The sequence below is a fragment of the Xiphophorus hellerii genome, chromosome 7 (genome assembly GCF_003331165.1).
Source record: "Xiphophorus hellerii strain 12219 chromosome 7, Xiphophorus_hellerii-4.1, whole genome shotgun sequence".
Classification (NCBI taxonomy): domain Eukaryota; kingdom Metazoa; phylum Chordata; class Actinopteri; order Cyprinodontiformes; family Poeciliidae; genus Xiphophorus; species Xiphophorus hellerii.
In genome coordinates this window covers 8031662-8059609 of record NC_045678.1, presented here as the reverse complement: position 1 = coordinate 8059609, position 27948 = coordinate 8031662, and the positions used below count along the sequence as shown (strand labels likewise).

Here is a 27948-nt window from a genome sequence, read left to right as displayed (position 1 = left end):
AAAAGAAAAAGTGCCACCACATCAGAAACGTTGAAAATCATGGTTTCTGCTGGTGTTTAGTGATGAAACCGGATAGTTGGAGAAGCATTGTAACTCTAACAGGCTTTAGAATAGACTGTCTTTATAATAAAGGTAGTAAGGTTATCCATTTGTAATTATCTGATTAAAAAAGGTCAGTACATAGACTAAATTAATGCATCATTTCCAACATTAATTTCTTTTCTAGCTTTGTTGCATGAGGTATTTTCTTTCATTTCACCTGTTCAATTATACTTTTGATTTAAATTGCTTTAATTTTAGTTTGATGACTATAACTGCATGATTTTCATCTAACATTAAACCAACAAAAGCGTCGGAAGGCAATTAGCATCTTTAAACAAAAAGTCATGATCTGACATAAATTTGTTATAAAAGTATTACTGATTAAACTTTAAAAAATTATGTAACTTTGTGTTATTAAAGCTAAAGTTTAATCAGTAATACCTTCATAACAATTTTATGTCAGATCATGATTTCTTGGTTAATGTCAAGTTGTCATAACAAAGACATTTTGAATAATATCAACTTTGTATTAAAAGTGTCATGATTTACCGAATGACACTTTATGACAACAGTCATAAATATTCATGAAGACTTACTCATGTTCATGACAGGTGTTACGTCATGTTTATGACGGTGTTATGTCATGTTTATGACGGTGTCATGACAGTCTTATTCACAACCCGTCAAATAAAGTGTCACCCAATTTTGTTATAAACAGAGCAATTGGGATATTTTGCATGTTAATGTGAGGGTACTCTTAAATTATTTTAACCCGGTAAAGAACATAATCTCTAACGTTATGGTGTGTAAGTTCAGTTGTCATGTATGAAGGTCAAGTCATACATCCAGGTGCATCTTAGAAATTTGGACTATCATTGAGAATTTAATTCATTTCAGCAATTCAAATCAGAAAGTGAAACTCGTTTTGCACAGAATAATTCTTAAAGCTCTCCTCTTATTTTTGACAGGTATGGCTTACAGCTAAAGGAAACTCAATATTAAAAATAGTTGGTATAAAATAGTTCTTTCTGATTTTAAAAGAAAAATAATTATTAGCGTTTATCTTTAGAGCTTTATATTATGAAGTTAATTAATGCTTCTAGAATCTAGTACGTCTTGCATTACGTCATTATACTCACTGTACACACAGTGAGTATATATAATACAGTACAGTATTTACATTTTGAGATTTCCAAAAGGCTAAAAACATTTCTAAATACAGCATCTTTCCTGACTTGCAAAGACAGAAAATTCACACAGCCACCGCATGCCTTAGAAAATAGTTTCAATTTAAACAGATTTTTATACCTTTCCTTAATTCTAAATAATCTAAATTTCTTCAAGGCATCGTTTTATGCTGTTGCTGTCAACGCCGTCCTGTCTGGTCGCTGATAAAAAAAATATATATATCTGCATGTTTTTACCTAAATCTGTTTCCATGTACTGATAATCACAGCTTTCTTAAATTGCTTAAATATCACTCTTAGTTTTTCCCACTATTGGACTTTATGCTGTTAAAAGATAGTTATGAGGATTCCCTCATAAGAGTTGCAAAGTTCAGTTTTTTACGTTCCTATATCTTCCTGCTTTAGTGTGGATTTCTCCCAGGTGATGTATTTGAGGCTTTCCAGCTCAGGTACGCAGGACTCGCCTCTCAAACGGAACTCGATGCTTATCTGAAGGTTTAGATTCCCCTCTTCCTTTTTCATATTAAAAAAAAAATAACGAATTTAAGCTACTTAAAATTCAACATTATATTATCTAACGCATTTTAAAAATGATTTCATTGTGTTTTATTTTTGCATGTCTTTGGCTTACTACTGTTGTTATTTTTACCCATAATGCAAAGCGAAGCAGCCACGTAAACGATAACGTCCTCACGTCGCTGCCTGCTAGCTGCCTAATGATTCCTGTATGCGTAACATGCCCAGTGCAGCCTATTACACATAACTACATGATGCAAAACTTCTTCAACAGGTACAGCTTTTTGTCAAATAGCTCTGTCAGTTTCTCTGAGATGTGAATTCATTCTACTTTGAGGCTACAGCAAACCAAAGTAACTAACTGTTAGCTCTCGGGCTAGCCGATTCTGCTAATGTTGTTAGCTCCCTTGCTGGCTGCTTCGGTCTCTGCGGTTCCGAACTTGACCACCTTCCGTTTTCTTGTAGTCTTGAGTTGATATTTTAGAATACATTAAACTGTTTTAGTACTTGTAATTCGTCAGTTCTCCAGGTATTTGATTTATAGCACTGTTATGTCCGCATAAGTCCAATAATGATAGTTAATTTAATGTAATTGGATTTTAGCGTTAGCTTCTGCTAGTCAGTCCAGAGTCTCTTTTTGTTGAACTCAAACGTAACTTTGAATTGCAAAAAAAGGAAGGTTTAATGTTTAATTCGCCAAGAACGCACGCAGTCAGTGTTTCACCTCACTTCCTGTCAGCGTGCTTTCATTCAATCGTGGAGCTCTCCGTGGTTCTGACGCGGAGGGCCCACCCCACCTCCAGGTTTTGGTTTTAAACTGCATTAAAATGACTACTGCACCACCCTCCTGTTATGTTCGTTTCTAGGGTACAGCAAAAATGTTCGTGGGTCAATTTGACCCAGGGAGTGTTTAATCATGCAATAGTGTCAGAAACCAAAAAATTCCTCCAAAACATTTTTGTATCTGATTATTAACTCCAATACTAACCATTTCAATCAATATTTGTGCAATGATGTTTTATTATTTCTCAGAAATTAAGGATCAATGACGACAACCTGCTCATTTACTCATTTGGACATAAAAAATGGAATTTAGATTTTTAATGTCCAATGAAAAAAACCTAGACACAAAAAAACAATAATTTCCTTGAAGTTGACCTTTGGTAAATTATTTTATATTATACTTTTTTTTTTTTACCAAAGGGTGATCTTTATAATTGAACTTGAGACACACATACTGTTCTGGGTCAAATTGACCCGCTGATTAAAATCAAGATAAATGAGTCATGCAGAGAGTATTTATGTTTTTCTCCACTTCTGCTGAGTGTCCACTCAGAGTGGGTGGAGTTTGTCCACAGGAACAGAAAAGATTCCCGTCAAAGGTTGTGTGAACACCTGCTTTCTCGCAGTTTCCTAGTGAAGTAAAGAGAATAGTGAGAAAGTGGACTTGTGTGTGTGTGTGGTTGCGTGTGTTTGTGTGTGAGTGTGTGTGTGGTGAAATATGGTTCATAACTGCAAGGAAACATATAGAATTGGACATTTTAAAATCTTTTTTTGCACTTTAACCTGACTGCCGGGTCAAATTGACCCGAACAGTATCGATGTAAAAAGTAGACCTAGGGTTTGGTACAAATGTGTAACATGAATACATTTTCAACTTATGTCTAGAGTGCACCTATTAAGACAAATAGAAAACGTTTCATGCAAAAAAAATGCTTCTATTTATTTTTTTTTAATTTGTAAATTTTAAAACGGGTCAATTTGACCCGGAACATAACAGGAGGGTTAAATGACCCACAGAAGGATAACTGAGCAGCTTATTAGTTGAAATCAATCCTTGGTTGACTGTGGGGTTAGATTAGATTTTTTTTAAAAAGTCTTATTTTGGGGTACTATCCTGTTATCGCTGACGAGTATTTTTAACACCAACGGATGCTAATAAAGGTAAATAACCACAGGTGTGTTAATTAGCATTTGTCGTCTGTCGGAACACATATACTCTAGATAGTTTTTAAAAGTTTAACCTGTAGTGTTCTATAAATTTGTTCAACCCCCTCAACTGGAACAATGTACAAGCTAGTAGCATTTTTGTAGTAAAAAAGAAAGAAAGTCAAACAGTAACAAATTTTAGTTGCTTAACATAACTTTACAAAATAAGAAATTCCAATAGTCACCGTGTGATATTATTAATATTGTACAACTATATTGATTACTTTTTTCTAAAGCTATCCAAAAAGAAAATAGCCTTCACCTTACCCCATTTAAGATGATATTTGTATAATTGTGTACCACTCAGCAGGGTTTCTTGAGATTTCTTAGTTGCTTATGGAGAATAGTTCAGTCATTAATTGTCTTTTTGAAGATTCTAACTTTAGGGTCGAAGCTACGAATTTTACTCCCTGTTTTACATCCGTTTACAGCAAATCAGTGGGACAGCCTCATCTGTAAAATGTCGACAGTGTTGTTTGCCTCTGTGGTTCGCGTCGCGGACGGCCTGCCTCTCTCAGCATCCACCGACTACGAACAGGAGAAAGACCTCCAGGAGACGAAGAGGCATCTAAAGGGTCTCTCCAAGAAGCTCAACCAGTTCCCTGACCGCTGCACACTCAAGTCCGGACCGTACAATGTGAAGTACGTCCTGTTCTGTAGCATTTCTTTAAATGATATTACATTTAAGAGGTGACATGTGCTTTTGTTTTTAATGACAACTTTCAATAAGTAGGTAGAAAACATTATGCAATCAGTTTGCGAGTTTATAAAGTTCAATATGAAACATCATTCAGTTTCGTCTATAGTGATCGGGAACTGTGACAGTTTTCCTACTTGTTTTGTGTTTTTCTTTTTTTAAACGTTTTTATTGAATGATGCCGTCTAATGTGAGTGAATCTAAAGCCTGGGCGCTCTTTAGGCTTTCTGTTTCAAAGCATTATTTCTGAAAGCCCAGCTGGTGCTCTTGGGAAAGCCTTTGAAATGCTTTTAAGCGGTGTTTGTTCGGCGCCAATTAGCGATGATCAGAAACAGGACATGACCTTAAGGGGAATCAGACAGTTGCACCTTTCAGCAGCAAGAGCTTCCCTTTGATTAGACTGTCTTTAATTTATATAAGCCTATAATGACTGAAGTGAAGGTCAGAATGACGCTCAGACGTTAGAAATCACTACTTAGTCTTTTTTTTTGTGATGTTCACGACCATTCAGACGTTTTCATGTGAAAGTTTCTTTGGAGGGAAGAATGACGCGTTAAAATCTCTAGAGCCTTAAAGCTAAATTAATTTTTTTTATGCGTTAACAATATTAGAACATAATGCAGATCTGACGGGATTAAAGGATATTCTGGTATTCCATTATAAATTACTTTTAATTCTCTAATAAGTTCTCTTATGCAGGTTTGTCTGGTGGTGAAGCTTTGCAGATTTCACCAGTTATACAAATGCTTTTGCTTGCCTTTTTGCTTTTAAGATTTACTTAGCCAGATGTTATTGACTTTTATGATGATTACATTAGTGAAGGTGATACATGCCATCTGTCCAAAGACATTTAGGATATTGAATGGTGATGCACCAGCTAACACTGAGCATTAACGTTTGACTGGCTTCCAAAGCTGGAAAAGCCCAAATCCTGATTCATGTACAGTAGCCGTGTCACAGGTCAGTCATAAAGCAAATGCATGTCGGTTTGCATTTTTACTGCAGTGTTATTATTGAGGCTGCCACCTCTTTTCATAAACTAACAGGAATTGATGGGGGAAAAATATAGCTAGCATATGTGGGTAAAGGTTTATTGTGTTGATAACTATAGATCTATAGTTGATGTACAGATGGTAAGTTTTATTGATCTACATAAAGCGGTGAATGACAGAGTAAGGAGTACTAGCATTAAGTTCTGTTCACAAAGTACATTTTGGGAGGTATAGCGAGTCTTTATGAAACTAAAAACTGCTGAATCTATTGAAAGAATGGAGGAGCGAGTAAGAAAGTGTTGCTGTTTATGTCCCGGTGAAGCTTTTCCTGGCTGCCTTCCATCCATTTTCTTTTTGGCTTTGTTCTGACTAATTCCAATTATTTACTATTTATTTTTTCTACTGTGACACATACGAGAAAACACATGCTGCAGGTTCTTAAGTGGAGGCAGTGGTTTTGAATCCAGCAGAAAATGAACTAAGTACAAAATAACCTCTATCTATGCATCAGAGCATGATGTCCCTTAATTTATCTGACTTTGCTAAACCTTTAAAAACATTAAAATGCATTAAAATGCCAAGTTTATGGACTGAATATAGTACGTATGATTAAGGGCAAAAGGTTTTTTTCAGTTTTTAACCTGCTGATCAGGAGAAAATTGCTGCATACAAGTGATTTTTCAAGTAGCCAATAGTTATTTCATTGGCCATGGTGTTCTACTTTAGTATTACAGTTGCATTGGGAAAACAAACAGCTGCCATTTTCTCAAAATATATTAAGCATTTGATTGATTTTAAATCGTGATCTTATCCCAGCAGAAAGGTTTTAGTTACAGGGAGCTTTAGTGATTATTAAGCGCTGTTTTGTTTAGGAAGTCTATCAATTGTTCGATCCCTGGAAAGAACGTCAGAATATGGGAACCAAAGAGTAATGAAGTTACTTTACCCAGATTCTGACAAACTCCCAGCATGTCTAAATATGTTCTATACCATAACATGTTGAAATGCTCAAATGGAGAAAAAAGCTCATTTGTTGTTCTCTATTCAGTCTCCCTGTTATATGATAACAGGGAGACTGAATACTCCACTCAGTAAATTCTTCTACTTTGAAGACTGTTGCTGTCAGTGTACCCTCATAGCACACATGCTGGTGAATTGGCTGATTTTTTATCTCCCCTACTGGCAGTTTCACCACTGAAAACCCTACAATTATTTGGTCACTTGCCGATTTCTTGGTGCATCTCTTGTTTACAGACAAATCAGTATATTAGACGGTCATGAAAGCACAATAAGTTACTCACTTTGGGATTCACTTCACGCTCGCACTGTATTAAGCAACAAGCTACATTTAATTTTACAGCTCTGGATTCCCATTTAAATTTGTTTCTCTAAATGTTTTTGTGCTGGGTTCACATTGTGCTATTACTGGCCATCCTGTCGACCAACTCTTCAGTCCATTTGTGTGCCGATTTGCCTCTGACCCGATCAAAGATGGACAACAAACATCCAGTGCTGGCAGAAGTATTCCTGGAAAGTCAGCGAGCCTGCTGCTGTGACAAACAGCTGTTTGTCACCTGTTACCAACGACGAGGGCTTCTCTTTCTTTTTAGACTCCAGCTCTAATAATTAGCGCATTAACACCAGTAACTTGCTGTCTCTCTTCATTGATTATTGTTTTTTCTGTCAGATAGGTCTAGTACAATCCTGCAAATTCACCTCTTACGTTTGTAGATATTTAACTGTTTGATGTTTCCTGTTTTGTCTCTGCGCTCATTTGTGCTCTGAGCTGTTTAGATAATGCAAGTCCTTTTTTTTTTATCAGGGAAATGTAATTACTAATTGTATGAATTCACTCTTTCTGGTAGGCTGGTAGGTATTGTGTCTGAACAGGTGCATATGAATGTTAATGTGGTTATTAAGTTTAATTAGCTGTGAAAGAGTGATTCTATTTCTTTACCTTTACAGCAGTGATGTACTTTAAACTGTGTTTGCACTGCGATTAGAGCATTAACCAGCAGAATCATTACTGCTGTTATGTTACCCTTTTGTAATTTGTTGTCCTCGTTAATTCTCCGGGGTTTCTGACCTGAGCAAAAAGGCAGGACCTCTCATTAAAATCAGGATTTTCTGTTCTTCTCTCTGGGTTTTTAGCTTCATATACTCGCTGGGTGTTGGATACCTGATGGTCTGCACTGGAAATTACCCTAATGTGTTGGCCTTCTGCTTCCTGGACGAGCTGCAGAAAGAGTTCATCATCACTTATGACTCCAAACGTGTCAGCAGCGCCATGCGGCCGTACTCCTTCATCGAATTCGGTAAGGCTCTTTTGGATTTTGTAAGTAATGCGCTTCACACTGTCATTATCTGGGTAACAAGCCACAGTGCCAGCCACATTTATTAGCAACGCTGCTAAAGATGTGTGAAAAGTCTTAAAGCAATTTAAGATTTTATTGCAACGGTGTGATTTCACTGTGAGGTGTGTAGAAAAAACATGCTTTCAATTTGAGTACATTTATTCAGTGATGAGAAAAACAATTGTGTTTTTAAAACATTGTACAACCCACCATTTTCCAACAGAGTAGCTCTTGGTCTAACGTTTCACAAGGTGGAAGCAGACCAATGAAAACTTGAGCATCCTGGTCTGGATGCTGATTTGACCATAGAAGATGTTGGATTTTGTGTCCGTTGCTGTGCTGATTTTTAACGCATGTGTTATATAATTATGCTGGTGACCCAGTGGCACACAATTTTATTAGTGGAAATTATTAGATTTTTATTTAAAATCTCCTAGAACTTCAAACAGTCAATGACACCATGCAGTGTAACAAGGTTTCCAGAGATTTTGGAGGAGAAACTGACTGGCAGTATCACAGATGCTTTATTATTTCTAATAGTGGATATTAGGTGCTAGACGTGAGCATTTATTGTATCGTTTATCATTTGTTATGATGAATTTATTATCGTAATAAAAATTTTGATTTAGCGTTGTCATGATAAATTCCAATTAATAGTTTTTAAAAAAACCCAAAACTATCTGTACTGTTGAGGTTGTTATTCTAATTATTTTTCTACACTTCAGTTCACTGACGATATCAATAAATATCAATGAATTTGAAAATATGATGAAATGCAGGTCCTGTATGCAGTTTAGTGATACAAATCTCACTTTTTATATGACTGGTGTCCATAAAGAAAAGTGTTACAAATAGTTTTGTTTTTCAAGAGCGGTATTTGTGTTTTTTGGGGCCCTGACTGCCGTCATGGAGTCACCTAAAAAAGGAGTGATGAATAGAGCTGATTGCCACTTTTATTGTTCTCACAATAGTACCACTAAATATTGTGATAAAAACCTCAACAACCAGCATAAAAAATAACAATTAATTTAGCTTTATCACAGTATTTTCCTCAGTAATGACAAACAATTGGGGTAAAAGACGGATTTTGGTCTTTGTCCAGCCCAGTGACCAAGTCATAGTTGTACCCAGGGAAACAGAAAGCATGTTAGTTTTACATTTGAAGAGAAAACTGATGCAAATTGAAACTTTGTGCAACTTAAAAAAAAAGGAAAAAGTCATTAAAATAGAGCTACAGTTACGTTTCTTTTAGAGACTATAATTATCCCACCGGTGATTTCATTAAAAATAACCATTTCTTCTCACCATCCGTTCTCCCCCCTACATTCCACTCATTTATTGTACTGAAACTAAAGCTTGTATTTTAACTATTTGGTTAGATTTACAATAAAAACTGTATCCGTCTTACACATTATTACAAACTTCCCTCTATCTGCGCTCTGCAGTGTAGAGGAAACAAGTAAAATCTGAGATGCACGCTGAGGCTAAAGATGTTTCTCTGCTGCAAAGATGTTTACTCCTTTTAAAGACGCCGCAGTTTCAGCCTCTTTGTGTTTACGCCAAACAGTGTCCTTATCTCTTACACGCTGAGTGTTTATCACCCGTTATTTTGCTCTCCGCGGTACTAAACGCCTTGCTGTTGTGCTGACTGTCATCCCCCAGACACCTTCATCCAGAAGACCAAGCAGCGCTACAACAGCCCTCGCTCCCTGTCCACCAAGATCAACCTGGCTGACATGCAGACAGAGATCAAGCTGCGCCCGCCCTATCAGCTTTCCCCAGAGGACCTGCAGGCTATCAATGGATTCTCGGTGCGAGCCGCTTCTAAATACAAGGGCATAGGTAGGACTCGAGCTGCCACCGCACACAAAAAAAAGCCTTTTTAACATATGCGCCTCGTCCCTGGAAATTTCCATTCACATTCAGTGAAGGTTGGGTGGAAAAAATAAAAAATAAAATAATGCTAAAACCTGCAACGTTCAAGAGTATGTGCTGATAAGAGCTGGTGCCTGGTACGTTTTGCTGACATGCTTTTTTTTGCTTGCTCAAAAAATATCGGGTCTCGTGCGTCAACCGGAATGCACCTCCAGTTTGCTCTTTCTTGATAAGTACAAGTCTGGTGCCTTTCAGAAGTATTCACACCATTTTAACTTCTCCATAACTTTCTCCCGCACCCGTCTGCTGTGAAGATTTAATTACAGACAGCTCTGTTTACTAATGAGTAGACCTGTCAAGATAACAAATTTACCTGGATGATAAATTGTCCCAGTAATTATTGATAACCAATAATGTTGATGTTTTGAGACCATTTATGGTCAGTAATATGTTGATAATGGAATAATAATACAAGTTCACCTTGTGAAAGACTAATAAACTTTCATTTTGCAAAGAACACTTAACACTGAAAATAGAAGATGTTTTAAATATTCAAGATAAAACACAACAACCAAAGATGACAAATAAAACCGAAATTAAAAAAACGCAACCGACACCGTAAATAAAATGAATTATGAACTCTTTGTAAAGAAAATTGCCCACTAAGCAAAATTAATAATCCGAATGGAAAGGATCGAGGACATTTTAATTCATGTGATTAATTAGTTTATTATTGCAGAAGGTTTACCATGAAGTCATTTCTGAGTGTTTTCATTAGCAAAGGATTTTGTTTTGGGGTATCAGTAAATTGGATTTCAGTATGTATGCATGCAACACTTATTAAACTTCAAATATCTCAAATATTGTGTTACTCCATTAGTTGTATATGCACATTTGATGTTATATTATTTTAATAGGGAAAAAGAGCTGAGGTAAATGTTTCATGTCTAGTTATGTCATGTCCATTTTCTCTGTGGAACAGTTCAGTTTTCAATTTTAGACCTCGAGACACTTCAAATCCTGCTGAAACTCCACTTTTCTAATTGTTTTGGTTTTGTTTCTACTACTCCTCTGTTGACTGTTTTGTTCCTAAAATGATTCTTCTGAGCATTTCTCTCCTTTTGGCTTCAATATGGTGGCGCGCCTGTATCCCGCTTGCAGAGTGTTTCCAATACGACAGATGATTACTTTGCACGACATGGAAACGAATCCAAGCATTTCCAGTGTGTGATGCATGTTTATTTTTTATTTTTCTCCCAGCTCCCACACAGATGTTGGAGCCGGCGACGCTCCCAGGCATTGTGTCCTGTGTGCTCAGCATCCTCTGTGGAGGCCTGAACCTGCTGAGAGGCGTCCATGCTATAGAGAGCATACTACAGGTTAGGACATACTGCAGGGGACATTTGGACGCTTGGTGCAAAAACGTAAAGAATCTTTGGAGAACTATTCAGTCCAGAAATCATTCCTCCGGTTTTCAAACACACCGAATGCACATTAAGCAGATTACTTGTTTATATCGTCTTTAAAGCCATTTCTTCTCTGTTGCTTTAGATGAACAATTACTGCTGCATATTTTAGTCTTACTATAAGGAGTAATATTTTGCTCTCATTATTTTAATTGTGCTGGCTATAATGCAGTTTCTTGTATTACTATAATCCTGTCTGTAGAATTGCACAGTGGGCAATTGTTTAAAAATTAATGTGGGGAAATTATTTGTCATGCTGCATAACTGGTTATCATCCACAAAAGGTCTTCAGTAATCTTCTATTATCAAAGACCTTATTGAACCACAATAAGGTTTTTAATAAGAACTTATTGGTCTAAAAAAATAAGGGTTTTAGACCACTATAGGTGGACAACTTCTTCTATATTTAGTAAGAGTTACATTCTGAGCAGTTCACTGAAAAACCTCTTTCAGGAGGGAAAAGCATAAACAAAGCTGCAATAATGTGGTTCTGTGGGCGTCTACAACCATAATCTGATCATTTATTGAAGCATCTTTTGATTTAATTTCACCGTTTATTCTTCTTTGGTAGAACTTTGGCAGCAACCCACTTTTAAGTCTCAAATTCTCCAGATCTATCGTAGTGTAAGGGCATCTGGCCTTTTCACGTTTCTATTTAGGACTGTTTTGAGCTTTGCATAGGCCATTTTAGATCTTTATTTTTTTATGGTGAAGCTATTTTATTTTTATTTAGATGTGTAGTTGGACTGACTGAAATGCTGGAAATTAAGATTTCTCTTCAGCTTATGACAGAAATTTTGAATTTTTTGGTTAAACATAGTAGTATTTTGGAAAAGACAGAGAAAAAGTGAGGGGGAAAATGTAATGCCACAGCATAATGCTGCCACTCCTGTGTTGGTATGGTGTTCTTTTAGTGTTCATAGACTAAACATACCGTTTCAAATTGTTCTGAAAGGTTAATTTGTTTCAACAGATCATAAAACATTCCTGGGTGCTTTTGTTTCTGTTTTGAAACACTACTCCTTAGTTCAGATAAATTTTGAGCAGTGGGTATTATTGTCGCAACTAATACATTTCAGAAATGTAGTTTTTTAAATTATTTTTTTAAATCAAATATTCAGTTGTTTTTTTTAATTCCCCTGTATTTCCTCCACTTGCTGTGGATTATTTTTGCTTCCTCTCTCCTGACTAGTAACTTTGTGTAATCTTTCTGACCCTCTTGAAATTCTCTGCAGATAATGTGCTTATTGCAACGTTTTATGTTCTTCAGTTTTGTAGAGCAAATATAAAAGGTGTAAAAAGTTTCAAGATGTCTTACGACGTTTTATCAAAATTCCTATCCCCCCCCCCATCTGAGCTTGCGATTAAAGTCAGTCGCATCATGTTCTGCAAATACTAAAATGTATTTAAAGGGAACTAATAAACCATTTCTTGTCACATAAAGAGCATGTATGCTAAAATTATCCTGGCCTCTGTCCGTTTCCTCCCTGTGCAGAATGATGACGAGGACTTTAATTATGTGATTGCCTTCTTCCTCGGCACGGCGGCCTGTCTGTATCAGGTAAGTGATCGTCTGCGGTAAGAGCAGCCCATCGCCGGCTGACTAACAGCCCTGCACTTTACGGCTCAGCAGCTTGTCAGTTAGACAAACATTCGCTGAAGCTCAGTGGCTTTCAGGCCAAAACCTCCTCTATAAAACATTTTCATCAGCTCCTTTTGTGCGGCTCCCAACGGCAAAATGGAAGCGCACAATTTAGTCGACAGAACAGAGCCGTCACATAGGGTTTGTTTTCAAAGGCTCATCAGCGGCCTTTGGCCAGTTTGCTCGGCATTAATTTGATGTGATCCCGTTTCTTTCAGTGCTACCTGTTTGTCTACTTCTCCATCTGGAGGAACAGCAAGTCCTTCTTGGCGTTTGCGCTCATCTGTCTGTCCAACATGTACCTGTATGAACTGAGGAACATTTGGCAGATCCTCTTCCATGTAGCCGTGGGGGCCTTCATGACCCTGCAAATCAGACTGAGGCAGCCGCTGGGCAAAGCGCCAGACTACAATGTCTGACGAAGAGCAAAAAAAAAAAAAGATTAACGCGCTGTAAGTCAGGTGCCCCAGCGCTGGTCCGTCGGACACACTGGAAGCAAAAACCAGCCTTCCCGATTCAGAGGAGGAAAAGGAGGGGCGAGCATTTCACCGGTGCATAAATGGATCCGTCTCCATTTGGATTTGGAAAGGAAAGTCTGCTGCGGTCCGACTGCTTCATGGATTTTATTGGATTGATTTTAGAAGCTGCCTCCTCTCCTTTATTGCGTGATGATGATTTATGGACTTCTTTTGCACAGCTCTGATTTAGGTCACAGGCCCGTCTGCAGGATTTCCACGGCTGCAAACCCCATGCATTTGAAAAGTTGTTTTTTTTTTTTACTGCGTCCAACGGAAAAAGAAAATCCTAATAAATTTATGTATGTTTTCATAATTGCAATTAAAATGAAGTGAAGTACCTTTCAAAAGGCATTGAAACTGAACTCGTAACCTTTTCCCCTGTATCTTCTTGTTAAACTAGCTCATATGTCAGCCGTGAGGTTTGTTAAATAAATCCTTAAATGAATAACCTGAAACTACATTTACACACCAGCAGATATTTAATTGTCTTTATAACTGGAGTGTGGAGTATCTTACATGTCTCCGTGGTTCAGGACGCCTCGTTGAATTAAATTGGTCCAATCCTTGTTTCTGCAGAGCTTGACGACGTATTTCAACCATTTAAATCAGATGTGTTGGAGCAGGGAAACGTCTAAAATATGTCGGATACCGGTATCTGTTTGATTGAAAATGGACTCGATGAAATATTTTAAATATAAAATCAGGGTTTTCGCCATGTTGTAACTTTTCTCTCTAAGCTCTCTCAAAGCAGCAGCACCGGTTGCTGACTATGCTTTATTTTTGACTTTGTGTGGGGCAGAAATTTGGACTCATTTTCTCATAAATGCGTTAGTCGGCAGCTTTGTGTGCTGTAGAGGCATGCAGTTGGATCACAGAACCAAATGGACAACATGTGTCGGGAGTTTCCTTTCAATTTATCTGAGGTCCGTTGTGATCTTCACCCAGGTGGTTAAGATGCATCAAGAGATTTTAAACACAAACGCAGCCTCAGCACGCCATGTCTTTATTCTGTTGAGGCTTGATATCAGCTGGTTGTGTGAAACACCCTCCTCCTGTTCCATGTTGGGAACTTTAAGCTGATTGCGATGCATAAAGAACATGTCTGCAGATTGAAAGGATAATCTGAACTCGTCTTGAATAATTAAAAATTCCGTTACATTTTCCAAAAAATCAGAAAAAATGTGCAATACAGAAATGTGTACAATTTGCGAAGTTTTAAAACCATTTCAATAAGGGCATCTTGTATTTAATATTGTTTAAGTTCTGTTTACGTCAGTATTTTTGACAGAATGTTTGCCACCCACATCTCGTTTTAAATTTTTCTTTTTTGAAAAAGATCTACATGGGATTGTATTACAAAATGCTTTATTACTAATGCTTTACAAGCAGGTGACGATAATGTCAACATGACCTACATCAAAGCTCAAAAGAAGCTCTGCAGTCCGGCTAAAGGTTGAAGCTCATCTTTCTTTTCTTTGATACCGTTTCCTCCTTTTTCTTTCCAGTCGTTTCAACTTTAGCTCACATTTAAGGTTATTTGGAAGTGGAGTCAGGAGAAACGAGACGGATATTAACTAACCCATAAAAACTTGAGTTTTCCAGGACAGACGCCAGAGTGGGACTGTGCAAAGTATACCTCTTTATCATTGTTTGTAATGATGTCTAGATACCAGTGCACATGCATAGTTTTTAAACTTGTAAGAAAAACTTGTGTGGATGCTGGACATATTTTGCAAAATGTCCACGTTGGTGTTGACAATTAGGTGGAGAATGTGTTAGGAATTGCATTGCGTTGCCAGTGTGCATTTATTTCATTTGTAAGAGTATGTGGCAAGAAAGTGTAGAAGCAATCAGAAAACAAATCTTTAGACTGCAAGAGATTAAATTAGGATAAAACAAAGAAAAGCTCCAGCAGGTAGTTTTTTTTTTACTTTGATACCAAGAGGTAACAACCTGAAAACACACAGCGAAACTCAATAATCTGAATTTCTTTTTCTTTTTTTACCTTTCGTTCATGTTCTGCCTACTTACACCTATGCTTTCTTTTAAACCCATCACTGGTATTTCTTCAACCCAGTAGAAATGTTCGTTTTTGGTGTCGAGGTGAAACTATGCAACGCTGCCTTCCTGTTTGAGTCACTCAAACTTTAAATTATTCACTAATCAGGGGTAAAACACTCATATCTTTTTTGTTGTTGTCTTTTGCAAGAGCTCATTATTTATTCAATGACTGATTTCGGTGCAAGATGTAATCATTTCTGAAATTCGTGTTTTGTTTTTTTTTTAATTGTTGCGTTTTCATTCAGACGTGTATAAATGTGTACTTGTGACAACATAAAGCTCCTGTCGGCTCAGACGGTTAGCAGCCGCATCCTTCCTCGCCTACACAGCCTCCAGCGTGTGCCAGTGTCACAATGACTGTGTGAATAAACACATCCGTGTTGCCAACAGCAAGGATGCATCACTGTTTTCTTTACCTCCTACTGAGTTCTTTAGCTCAGCCATCTTTTTCTGGTACTTTCGACTTTTGTGCTGCTTTCACGCAGCTTATATGTAACGTTTAACATTTATTTGGGCAGCTTTTTTTTCTTTGCTCTCTGAAGTTTCACATTCTTATTGTGACCAAAGATGTGCGCAGAGGAAGCTGGGAAGGAAAACAAACAGTTTTAAGTCTTGCAGCTCTTCGCACATCTGGCATCAGAAGTTAACAAGTCGTTCTCATGCGACCTATTAATGCAGTCTGACTTTTACTCCGCTTTTCCAGCAACGACCACACCTACATGACCTCATGCCGGCTCTCGCACTGCACGGCTCAGGCTTTCTGGGAGCCGAGCGGAGTCTTGCGTCACGGACTCGGCATCCTGCATCTTTGCAGTTACAGTAAATATGTTGCGTGGGCGGTTTTGTCAAGAAATTGAGATTCGGGGGAATTGTCGACCAGATTTGTTTGTGGATGGAAATTGAAAGAGCGTTTGAAGACGTCATCACCAGAAAAAGAGGGGCAAAAAAATTCAAAGTAAACCCTTAACTGTAAATTATATATTAAATTTGTCATTTAATTAATTAATGTAAACATGAAACAAAATTACACTTTTCTGCTTTTGGAGCGATATTGGACTGTCTACCTTCAGATGTTGAGAGAAAATGGCTTTAGAAAGAGACAGCAGCACCTTTTACATCTGTTGTTCCCAAACAGCAAACCTATAAATTAACAAGTCACGTTTCAGAAATCAAACTGAACAAAAGACAACGATAATGCTAAAAAATATATATGCTAATAAAGGTTAAATTACTCATGGGTTATAACGACTATACCCTAACGATTCTGTTTGTGCTGCCCTCATACCGCTGCGTAATTGATTGACAAATTTGGAAATCACAAATGTAAGAAATTGGTGTAACATTGTGGGCAGCAGTAATGTCTGTCCACCAGCCTGGGCACAGTCTCCATGACAACCTATTCTTTGTGCAAGCCGTGTTTCGCATGAACACAGGCAGAGCTCGTATTTTTGAGAAGTTCAAACTGAACGATGGAACCAAAAATAAACACATATTTTCTGGCGTAAGAGGCTGCTGGGGCCGTCCGCTCAGCGATTCCCAAGCAGATCCTGGTTTTCTTTTATTCTCGTTAAAAGGGAGTTGGTACTGTCGCCACGTACACGACAAGCTGCTGACAGCCGAGCTTCCTACATGCTACCAGTTGGCATTATGAACGTCACTGTTAAAGCTGGTATTGGTTTGAAATGTATGTTATTGAATTTCAATCTTTTCTGAGCGTCTTCCACTGGATTGATTTCAATACACGTGTCTGGATATGAAAACGACCATGTTGCCTCCACATGTTATGAATCTGCGCTGTATAAATGAAATGCACTCTTGCACCAAACATAATGTTTGATTATGCATTTTATTCAACCTGGGAACATTATTTTAGAACTGAAAATAAATATCAGTGCCTCATACGCAATTGTTCATAGAGATGGATTTAGTATGATGGAAAGCGGGTATAAGGATTTATTTTAGCTTAACTGTTAGTGATGGATGGATGCAGATCATTTTTTACCTGAGAATGAACAAGGCTATAGAAAAACTGGAAAATGTGTGTTTATTTTTCTCAAATTTTTTTGAGTATCTTACTTTAGAGTCGACATGAAGTCTGAGTTCATATCTTAAGTTTCTGCTCTGCCAGTACTTGTTTTGCAGCTATTTAGCTGCTTTCAAATCACATTTCCTAACGGGCAACAACAAGCTACAGATTACCACGAGATTTAGAGACTCCACATGACACATAAGAAATTGTAATTGCTGTTTGTTTCTTTTTCAAGCAGACTCATACGTAACATTACATATGAGTTTTTTGAAAAACTCGCGCTTTTTCTGGATTTTTAGATGCACCGCTAACTTGGATAACATGAGCTGTATCCTCATGTGATGAGTGATCATTTTGTGGCAAATTTCACCCAATTAGGGCAAATTTTCCTGTCCAAAAAAGGTCAAGGTCATTATGTCTGCTTCAACACCAAATAAACCCTGCTGTGCTTCCTGATAAAATACAAAAACCTATTTTCTACTGAACACAAGAGGATTTCATGATCAGCTTATTAATGTTGACCAAGTACCAAACTTAATTAAGCAATTAGTGATTTGACTATAATGTAGATATAGATATTAATCCAGTTATGGATGAACCAACAGTACTAATTAGCTCGTCTGTTTTGTTTTCCAAGCTTTAATCATGAACGCCGCTCCTTCATAAACGAAAATGATGGAGCTCTGCTGCCATCTGTTGGTAGAAGTTAGGTACTTTCCATAACAGATTTTTCAATGAAAACATAAATACACTCTGCCAACACACCAGTTTTTACACACAAGACTGAGTTTATCAGTAACAAACAAAACATATGGAAGAAAAAGACCGATGTGAAACATCTCTGCAGTTTATTTTACTGTAAAAAAAAAAAAGAAATGGTGTCGGAACAAGACAATAAAAACAACCCATCGTCTTCTCTCTGGAGCTGCTTTTGTCACAGGTGGTTCATGTCAGTGTCATTGTGTGAGAAATCAGTAGCTGAAACGCATTTAAGCTCAAACAAACTAGAAATGAAAAAAACAAAAACATGGGCTTGAATTGGCACAACATTCAGCGGGTCAAATAAAACGGCATTTAAAATGTAGTTGCGTTGCAGCAGCAGTGCAACAGGTTACCGAGACAATACTCACCTGGGTAGGATATTGCAGTTTTATTTTCTAGAGGCTTAAAATGTTGATTTACTTATTATATCCTACCAGTAAAGTAGAATAAAGTAAACTTTTTTTCTTATTGCCAGTAACCAAATCAGTTACGTGCATTTAGGCTGGGATCAGACCGTTAGGATCTATGATAACCTTAGTTGAAAAAGTTTCCAACTTTCCTGTTTTGAAAAAAACATTTTAATAAAAATTATAACTATGTAATGTAAAATTGACTAGTCCCTGGTAATGCAAAAATGATTTAGCGTGTAATTACAGTTAATGTCTACAATTTGATACATTCACACACACAAAAAAAACCCTGATATGGTTACTTCTGAATTTTTTAGTAGTTTTAAGTTTTTATTGTACAGAAAATTGACCATAATAAACATATTTTAACTGGTTCAGTCTGTTTTACCTCAACAGTATAAAGGGTTTTGCTTCTCTAATTTCCACACTAGGGGGAGGTTTCTGTTGAATGTTCTAGGAATATTCAACTACAGAAGGCTATGACAGAAAACCTTTTACAATTTTTAACTCTTAAAAGCCTTGATATGTTCATATTGGAATATATTTATTCCAGATGTAAAACATGAGGAATGTAAGTCTGAAATTTTCTCCCTGGATTCCACTTGGCATTAACTATAGTTCTCTATGGTTACTATAGTTACACTGAGAACTTTCTGAAGGGCTCTTAAAGAGATAAAACTTAATTATTTTTTCCAAACATTGCCAGTGTACAATTTATGCATGTTTGTACAAGCTGTTAATGTTTAAAGTGAAAAACGGTCAAGCCTGTTTAATTTTAAAATGGGAACTGTAAAGGAAATGTTGCGGATTTGTTATTATCCATTGTTAATATTTCACTGTCATGGCGTCTTTGTTTACTACGAATTCAGATTAGTTGGCCCAGTAGGCTGAAGTTGACAGAAAGTCCAATAGGGAGAATTCAGAAGCTGATCATTATTTGCGTGATTAAATGAACTGTGTAGTTTTCACCATTAGCTTACATGCACTGAGAACAGAACATGTTGATTCCTGAACTAGTAATAAAAGTTTGGTATCGCAGCTTTTATGTGGGAAAAGATCTAGTCTGGCCGAAGCGGGCCCTGCTGCCGCTCTGGGTCGGTTTGTTGACAATAGATTCCGGCTAACAAATTACAGATTTTTTTCCCTCTTTTTATTCAATTTCCCCCCTTTTGTTGTATTTATTCACAAATATTAGCAAATTTTGGGCATTCATGACCTCTACTGACAGGAAAAGCATCAAAGGATGAAGATTTTCATATCCAAGTACCATTTTCATATTCTCAAGTGAAAGTTTGACATCGTCCGGAAGAATTTTACATTACTATAGTCCGACTCATCCAAGCAACGGGTGAAAGTTATGTATGTGAGAGAAAGCAATGATGCAGTACTGAAAGAAAAACTTTGATGCTTCGATGAGAGAAAAACAAACAAAAAAACATAAGCAGCAGATTTAAAAAGTGCACATTTTCCCACACATGCTCAATCCGTCTCTGTCAACAGGCTGAGCATCATCATGGTAGTCGCTCTAGAGTCCGCATTAAAGGCCTCATTGGAGAACATTGGACATTCATTGTGTCGTACCACCTAACCGAGCAAACAATTAGGGCCTGCAGGTGGAGCGGTGAGCGAGGCGGAGGGGTGGACGGCTGAAAGCACCGGAGTGCAAAATGGCGTCTGAGCACCGCGGCTGATGCCTTTCGGTCCATCTAGCGAGTCGTTCCGACCGCGTTTTCCTCTCTGCCGTGACATTGAGACACATTAAAGGGGAGCAGCAGTCGACTTCCTGCAGATTTAAAAAAAAAAAAAAGTATGCTCGATTTGTTCAAAAGAGCAGGAGGGGAGAGGGAATCGGGCAACACCAGTGAGGGTTTCTGCTGTGTGCACATGTGGAGACGCACTGTAGTTTATACATAGCTCTGTATTATATGAATGTAGAAAATATATCATCTTAAAATATCTTGTAGGGTTGGAGTTTTGAAGTCAAAATACAAAACTTCTTTAGGAGTAGAAAAGCTTTTTTTTTTTTTTTTTACTCATCCTCGTGTTGCAGGGTTGCCTATGTATTCTTTGATTGAGGCTAACGGGAAGCTTCATATAAACACTGTTGGACTTTTCAATTAAACATAATCTATATACTATAGGAGTATGAGACAGTGTGCAGAAACTCATACAGTACCAAAAATAAAAAGTATTCATACCCGTCTGGCTTTTCACGTTTTGTCACTTTACAACATCAGACGTCAATGGGAATTTACTGGGAGCGCAAATAGAAATTGCTAAATTGTTTCTATTCTAAAAGAGAAAAAAAAATGCTCAACTGCCTCCAGCTGGTGAATAAAGAGTGGCAAGAGAACAAGCGGTATGGAGGCCCATGAGGGACAAACGTGGAAGAAGATGCTGTTGTCACATTTTAAACTAAATGCAAAACACCATGTGTAGCAGTTAAGCTATCAAGCATATTACATTGGGCACACTCACCCATTAAGAAACATGGCGGTGGCAGCGTCATACTGTGGGGATGTTTTTTCTCCAGCAGAAATGGGGTTGAAAGAAGGAAAGCCTTTTAGAAGCATCAAAAGGCTTGAAGTTTACTTCCAACAACTGTAGCATCCCAAAGCTAATGCTAAAACTAATAAAGAATCTATGATGATAAAAACAATTACAGAAAAACTTAATTCAAATCTAAATGAGCTTGGGTCATTTTGGAAAAAGGAAAAGGTAAAACATTTTAGAGTTTATACGTTGGTTGAGAAATTCATCAAAAGTCTTTGTAGCTGATGGTTGTACAAAATGTTGACGTGGGCACTCCACACTCTTCAGATATTTGCAAAAACGTTTTCCTTAAATCTATCCTTTTACTTCAATTTCACATATATCCCCGTCTCTGTATTGGTTTATTACATAAATCCTCTTAGAAATAAACTTTTGTCTTTTCCAAAGTGACAAAACGTGAGGAAGTTCAAGGGGTGTGAATACTTTTGTGAAGCACGCAGGTCGTCCGGTGCTGATTGACGGAGAGATGGACGCACTAACAAGCGAGGACTGCAGTGCTGCTGGCTTTGTGTCCGTACTTGAGAGATCTGCATCTGTGCCACAGATGCAGATCTCTGGTAAGGGAACAAAATATCATACAAACAGTACATAAAGTCATCCACATAAAACCTTTTGGGTTTTACATGTACATAGTGTTCAGAATCAGCAGGGAAAAAAAAGAAGGCAGAGAGCAGGAGAGGAGGCGACGTAGCTCGGGTCGCCCTGCAGGTTTTGTCCAAGAACCCCATCGGAGAACCCGACTGGGCAAGTTTCTTCCAGGATCCTTTTCTTTTTATTTTCTGTCGGGGCCGAGCTGGACGAATCTCTTTGCGCTCCAATTGGACATCTTTGGTCAAAATTTCACTCGAGCAGACGTCCCCTCGGCCGTCCATAAGCTCCTCCTGAAAAAGAAAAAAAAAAAGGACGAACCCTTCCGTCCATTCGACGTGCCAACCTGTTCAAGGAGCGTCCGCTGCTGTGAGGGAAAAACCCTCAATCTGCCCTAAGCTGTCAGAGGTCTGTCTGTATGCCAGCTCGTTACGAGAGAAGGTGCACAACCTCCCATGTGTCTGATTGTCACTTAATGAAGGTTAACTGCCGGGGGGTCCAGCCATGAGAAAGTAGGTCATCATCTCTCCTTTGCCTTTGACGGTGACGACGCCTCGGTATTCCAGTGTGTAGTTGTAGGAGTTCAGCAGCTGGTATAGATCCGCCGTCACCTGTGTGTAAAAAGTTTGCTTTAGATTCACCATCACATTGTGGTTCTTTCAACTTTTGAGGAAATGTGATAGACATAAAGTCTATACACACACACAGTCATGTTTTCATCACTTGTGGGGACTTTACATTCACTTCTATTAATTTCTACAGCCTAGCCATTACCTTAACCTTTACCTAACCATCACATACTGTACATACCTAACCACTAACCCAAAAACAACAATTTCCCTCATGGAGACCAAGAAAATGTCCTCACAAGGATCAATGGTCCCCATAATCCCACATTGTCGACAGAAATAGGTTCCCATAAGAATAACCTGGTACACACACGCCCGCACACCAACACCCACCATGCCAAGTTTATAGTAATAGGACAAAAATCCACCCAAGAAATAGACTTCTACATATTTAGAAGGTTTAAAATGTCTAAAAATGTAGATGAACACCAAGATTATATACATATTAATCTTAAAAACTATGTATAAATTTTTGTTTCATGTCAATACAGATTTTTTTTCTTCTAAAAGGGTAACCCTATGGACTCTTGTTAAGGAAGCCTGCTGTTAGTGACAAAACAAAAAAAAAGTCTTCTGTTTTATGTGAACATTAGAATGGTGAACATCTCATTCATAATTAAAAAAAAACAGTTTTAGAACAGGAAGGTTAATTAAATCACAGAAAGTTGCTTTGCTTCATTTTGAGCTGTTCATCCTGTATCTGCTGTGAAGCTAACTGTGCTAACAATGCTAATTACTAATAAAAGTTGCATTGAAAATCTCTCTATATGTTCTTGACTTTACTTCTCTTAAATGGTAAAAGGCCACATTACTTAGATGTTTGTGAATAAATTACTAAGCCTTAACTAGAAACACTTTCTTTGATATGTTGTAAACACATTACCTGTGAGATCAACACCTGATGGGGATTTCTAAACTGCTGCTTTTCTTGATTCCTGTAGAACCTAGCTCTGCTGTCTTTTCCATGAGTTGGAAATTATTTTTCTGCTTTTCCATTTGTATTTGCAGCCATATCTTTCACTGCTACAGCTAACAGTTTTGTTAGCATACAGTGTTCTTCACAGGTGCCTCAAATTAGCAAGTTAACTTGAGAAAGTCAGTCTGAAGCCATTTTCTGGCAGGAAAATGCTGGATTATTTTGAACAGTAAAGAACTTTTACTTGAAGTTTTAAAAGGAATTTCACGCAGAGTTTGTTGAGTCAGTTACCTGGATCCTCTCCGGGACCCCGGTGCTGTCCATGCGGCTCGCTACATTTACTGTGTTCCCCCAAATGTCGTACTGGGGCTTCTTGGCCCCTATCACCCCAGCAACCACTGGGCCAATGTTTAGACCTGTGAAAACAGATTAATGCATTACAAAATAAACGATTATGCCATTCCCTTTATCTCTGAAAGTTATTCCAAACTGACATTTAGGAAAATCTAGAAATCTTTTGATGCCGTTGTACTCTCCATGTATGTATCTTTCTCCTGCTAAAGTGACATGTTGGATAAACATGGCTGCAGCGTGTTCTTTCACGGACCTATTTTCATTTTGAAGTTGTTGAAGGAGTGTTCGTTGATGTATTTCATCTGGTCCATCATCCGCATGGCGTAGTCGGCCATGGCGCGGATGTGCGAGCGCCCGGCCTTGTCGTACGTGGAATCGTTGAGACCGGAAGCCGCCATGTACGTGGAGCCGATGGTCTTGATCTTCTCCAGCTGACGGAACTGATCCTCGCTGATGATCTGTTGAGGGCAGGAGAAACGTCAAAAATATTCCAATGTCACTCCACAAAAAAAAAGAAAAGAAGTTCCAGAGAGGAACATTGCTGTGAATTTCCATTTTTCTCTTTAGCTGAAGGGTATTTTTAGATCCCGATGCAACTTTATGCAGATGGGGAAACATTAAGTGAGAAATCTCCGCTGATGCTAATGGATGAACCACTCAGAAGCCATTAAAAACCACAGACTGTGATCCCGGCAGCGTCCGCGCTTACCTCATCAAAGTCGGCGATGATCTCATTGAGCAGCCGCAGACACTCCACCCCTTCGTTGTTGGCCTCCAGCTCCACGTAGAACTCGGAGAAGTTGCTGATGGAGGCGAACATGACGGCGACGCACTCGCAGGACTGGTAGTAGAGCTCGTCGTTGCGCCGCTCGCGCTGCAGGAAGTGAGCGGCCACGTCTTTGGGCAGGATGTTGTGGAGCAGGCGGCGGTTGTAGGCCTGCAGCTCCTCCATCTCCTCCTTCTCCTCTGTGGCCTGGAGGGGGTGAGGTCAAAGTTCGACATAGAAAAGGATAGAGTCATCTGTGGAGGGAAGCGCTCAGGCGTAGAGATGAAAGGCTTAAGATCAATACTTAGGACCATGTTTCACTGATTTCACAGATCAAGTCATAACATTAGGATAAATGGATTCCACTTTATAAATGGTAAAATTGGTGAAAAACTAAAGTTGGTTATAATTAGTGATGGGAATTAAATACAAATTTGAATTGAATTGGTCTGTAATTAATTAATTGCATTTAAACTAGCGAGAAAAAAAAGTTACATTTTTAATTCTACCATATTTTGATGCCCTTCTAGCATGTTAAAACAAAAATAATTACTGCAAATGTTCAGGAATTCAGAAGAATTAAACATTGAATGCCAAAATGTGAAAAGAATACCAACCACTTAAATCAGGGGTGTTCAAGGTTTAGCTTGGGGCCCATTTGCGGCCCCTGGACTGACTGTTTGTGGCCCCTAGTTTTAGCTCAGGAATGACACAAATTTGGCCATGAAGAGATGGAGACTTTCTATTCTTAATTAGGAAAAAATGATCACAAAGTAAAATCTTCCTACAATGGAATGTACTGGCTACAACACAAAGTATTTGTCTTCAAATCACCAGATTTTAATCGTGTTTTTTTGCATTCTCCTGCAAGGATCGGTGACTTTTACTTCAAATTAAACTTTGTCGCACCCAAATCTGCTTTTAATTAATTAAATAAACTTGGCTAAGTAAAGCAAGCATTTAAAAATAATAATAGAAAGAGACCCAAATCTTGACTTTACTGATCAGAATGGACTAAATTGTGTTATTTATTTTCCCCAAATTGATATCTAGAAAATTTACAAAATTACTTTTTATAAAAGCATCCTGCTGGACCCTTTTAAAGTTTTGTATCTAAAATAATTTAAAAATTCCTTTACAGCAACAAATCTTACTACTTTCTGAGTTTAATTAAACTATATCATACATAGTTTACTGAGTAGGTAAAAAAAAAAACTTTTTCTGGCCCTCAAGTCCTTTTGATTTGACTATTTTGGCCCCTTGTGAAAAAAGTGTTTGGGCACCCCTGACATTTGACATTATATCCTGAATTTGACTGATTGCAAGCGGGATTAAAACGGAACGTATGCCGCTGAATTTCAAGCGAAGGACAGAAAATGACAGACAGACTCTCGGACTCCACCTGCAGCTTCCAGAGGAAGTCCAGCCTGGCCGTCGACTCCACCTGCTGGGCGTGAAGGTAAAGGGCGAGGACGAAGACGGTGATCACCACAGGGGTCATGATCTTCAGAGGAACCTTGTTGTCCACCAAACACCTGGGACACACACACAAACGAACAGATTGATGAATGAAACAGCAGAACAATAAGCACAGACGAAGGTGTTGGACAAGGATTAGTAAATACTTCAAGGAGGAATCTGACACAAACAAGCTGCTCTCTAAATTTCGGCTCATTAGCGTGAGCATCTGTTGCCAGCGGGTCATTATTAGATTCATTAGCGTGGCAACTAACGACGCTGCCGGTTTAATAGATGACGGAGCGGCGATGAAACCTGCCGTCGGTCTCACCTTGTGCCGTTATCTGGTTTGCTGTGAGGGGAGAAACAGAAGAAGAGCTGATCAGACGTGAGGTTTGTACGTCACATGCGGCGGTGAGGGAGACACTCACGTGTAATTCAGGGCGTTTGCCATAACCAGCAGGTCCTGGTTGTCAAAGAGGCTCACTTTAGGCACCTCCATGATGAGCAGGTACAGCAGCTCAATGAAGAGCATGAGGAAGAGTTTCCCGATGCTGCTGACCTGCAGGAAGACGGAGCAGGCCAGCAGGCTGAGCAGCACACAGCAGGTGAAGTACTGAGAGAGAGAGGAGATGTGGACACACGCTTTTAGAGCATTGATCGGTGTAAGGCGTTGTACTACTATGCTATGATTCCAGCTGAATAAGTCACACACGACCGCCCCCTTCCTGATGGCGCCCTGAGTTACTGCCTGTGTTGCCCAAATCAAGAAACCCAGGATAGGAGTAAACTTTACAGTTAATCATGTGACTGGGACGGTACAAGATGAAAAGTTAGCGGGAACAAGCTAAAAGGCAAAATCACGATGACGACAAATGAAGCAGAGCAGGTGTCGCCATTTTGTCGTTTTTTTTTTTTTAAAAGTGGCAGTTTTTTTGTAAAATGTACTTTTTTGAGCTTTACATCATGTCATAATGTTATTCCCTCATCAAAAAAATGCATTTGATTCTTTCATGCACGTTTGAGAAATCTTTTAATCTCCATGGCAACCATTCATCTGTTCAAAACGCCTGGTAGGACCTAGCTCCACCTCCGAGGATGAAGGTCCTCCTTGGAGCTGCAGCTTCCAAGCTTCCACCTAACAGACCCCATCTCCGCCTTCACTCTCCCACTCAGCTCCTTCAGACTAGCCAGCAGCAATTAGCAAACACCTGGTGGGACTGCGTGGCCGCTGAGCTCATTAAAAGAGCTACTTCTCAGTGAAATGCAGGTAAAACGTTGCTAAACGGCTAACAGAGGAGCTATGTTGTGATGACTTCATGAGGAAGCTTCAGAAACAGCAAGACCTTAAAGAGACAGAGGCTCGATTTCACAGAGTTAAATTATGAAGTCAGATTCCTTTTATTTTATTACTTTATTTGATATGAAGCCTAGGCGCAAATTCAAACTGGAAGAGTCTTTTTTCCCCACCAGGACCTGCTAATTGAAGCGACCCACCTACAGACGTCGGCCTATCAACGCTGGACCAAGCCACGTCACGTCCAGTCACCGTCCAAGTCCCAGCTGACAAGGACCTTCACCCACGGTGTCCTTCGCTCTCCAGCCGAGCTCAACCCACCACCGCCCCTCCTCCTCCATTCGCCTGGTCCTTCGGCCCGCTCCCTTCTTCAACCTCCACCACCAGTGCCGGGCCCCTGGGGGATGACGTTCCTATCGGCATCGGGAATGCTCATCTGAAGCCTATCGCTAACGCTGCGATAACAGTTACCCCCAGCCGGGGCACGAGCGCCAAAGACTTTAATTCCTGTAGGTCAATAAACTCTTCTAATTGTCGTCTTTTCTCCGTCTGAGTCTCTCCAGATTGAAATTTGATATGTACAACATTTTTATAACAACTGAAGGCAACAAATTTACTTGATTATGCTTTAAAATGACACAATGTGCCTGAAAAACTAACAATGCTGCCCCTTTAATTAGCCTACACTTTAAAAAAAAAGTCAAAAGAATTACATGGCTCAGAAGTCCTCAGTGCTTCCAGTGTTCTGTACCTTTTAGTGAAAGTTTTTTTTCATTATTAAAGCTGTAATCAAATCATATGACCACAAATGACCATTCTTGTCGCCACATCTTGTGAAATGAAACTG

The 27948-nt window shown here is 38.7% G+C and overlaps 2 protein-coding genes across 5 annotated transcripts in view; one reads left to right on the top strand and one right to left on the bottom strand.

The window, feature by feature from the left end:
- Positions 1 to 1902: 1902 nt before the first annotated feature.
- Positions 1903 to 27625, top strand: sec22a (SEC22 homolog A, vesicle trafficking protein). Of its 3 annotated transcripts, none has more exons than XM_032566913.1 (7): positions 1903 to 2019; positions 4166 to 4376; positions 7575 to 7738; positions 9440 to 9619; positions 10913 to 11031; positions 12614 to 12679; positions 27278 to 27624. In XM_032566913.1, exons 2-7 carry the CDS (start codon positions 4195 to 4197, stop codon positions 27539 to 27541), a joined length of 975 nt encoding a protein of 324 aa, XP_032422804.1. In that variant the 5' UTR covers positions 1903 to 2019; positions 4166 to 4194; the 3' UTR covers positions 27542 to 27624. The 3 variants fall into 3 exon arrangements, with proteins under 3 accessions (XP_032422804.1, XP_032422806.1, XP_032422805.1); XM_032566915.1 differs by lacking the exon at positions 27278 to 27624 and adding an exon at positions 12979 to 15728; XM_032566914.1 differs by lacking the exon at positions 1903 to 2019 and adding an exon at positions 3540 to 3689 and having other exon boundaries at positions 27278 to 27625.
- The window catches only part of adcy5 (adenylate cyclase 5), a 77688-nt gene continuing 67935 nt past the window's right edge, over positions 18196 to 27948 (bottom strand). For both annotated transcript variants that reach the window (XM_032566910.1, XM_032566911.1), the window contains exons 15-21: positions 26236 to 26420; positions 26136 to 26156; positions 25749 to 25881; positions 24290 to 24553; positions 23834 to 24038; positions 23518 to 23642; positions 18196 to 22292 (exon numbers count right to left, since the gene is read on the bottom strand). In XM_032566910.1, the coding sequence (XP_032422801.1) occupies positions 22164 to 22292; positions 23518 to 23642; positions 23834 to 24038; positions 24290 to 24553; positions 25749 to 25881; positions 26136 to 26156; positions 26236 to 26420 (1062 nt within the window). In that variant the 3' untranslated portion in view covers positions 18196 to 22163. The remainder of the gene's footprint in view (positions 22293 to 23517; positions 23643 to 23833; positions 24039 to 24289; positions 24554 to 25748; positions 25882 to 26135; positions 26157 to 26235; positions 26421 to 27948) is intronic.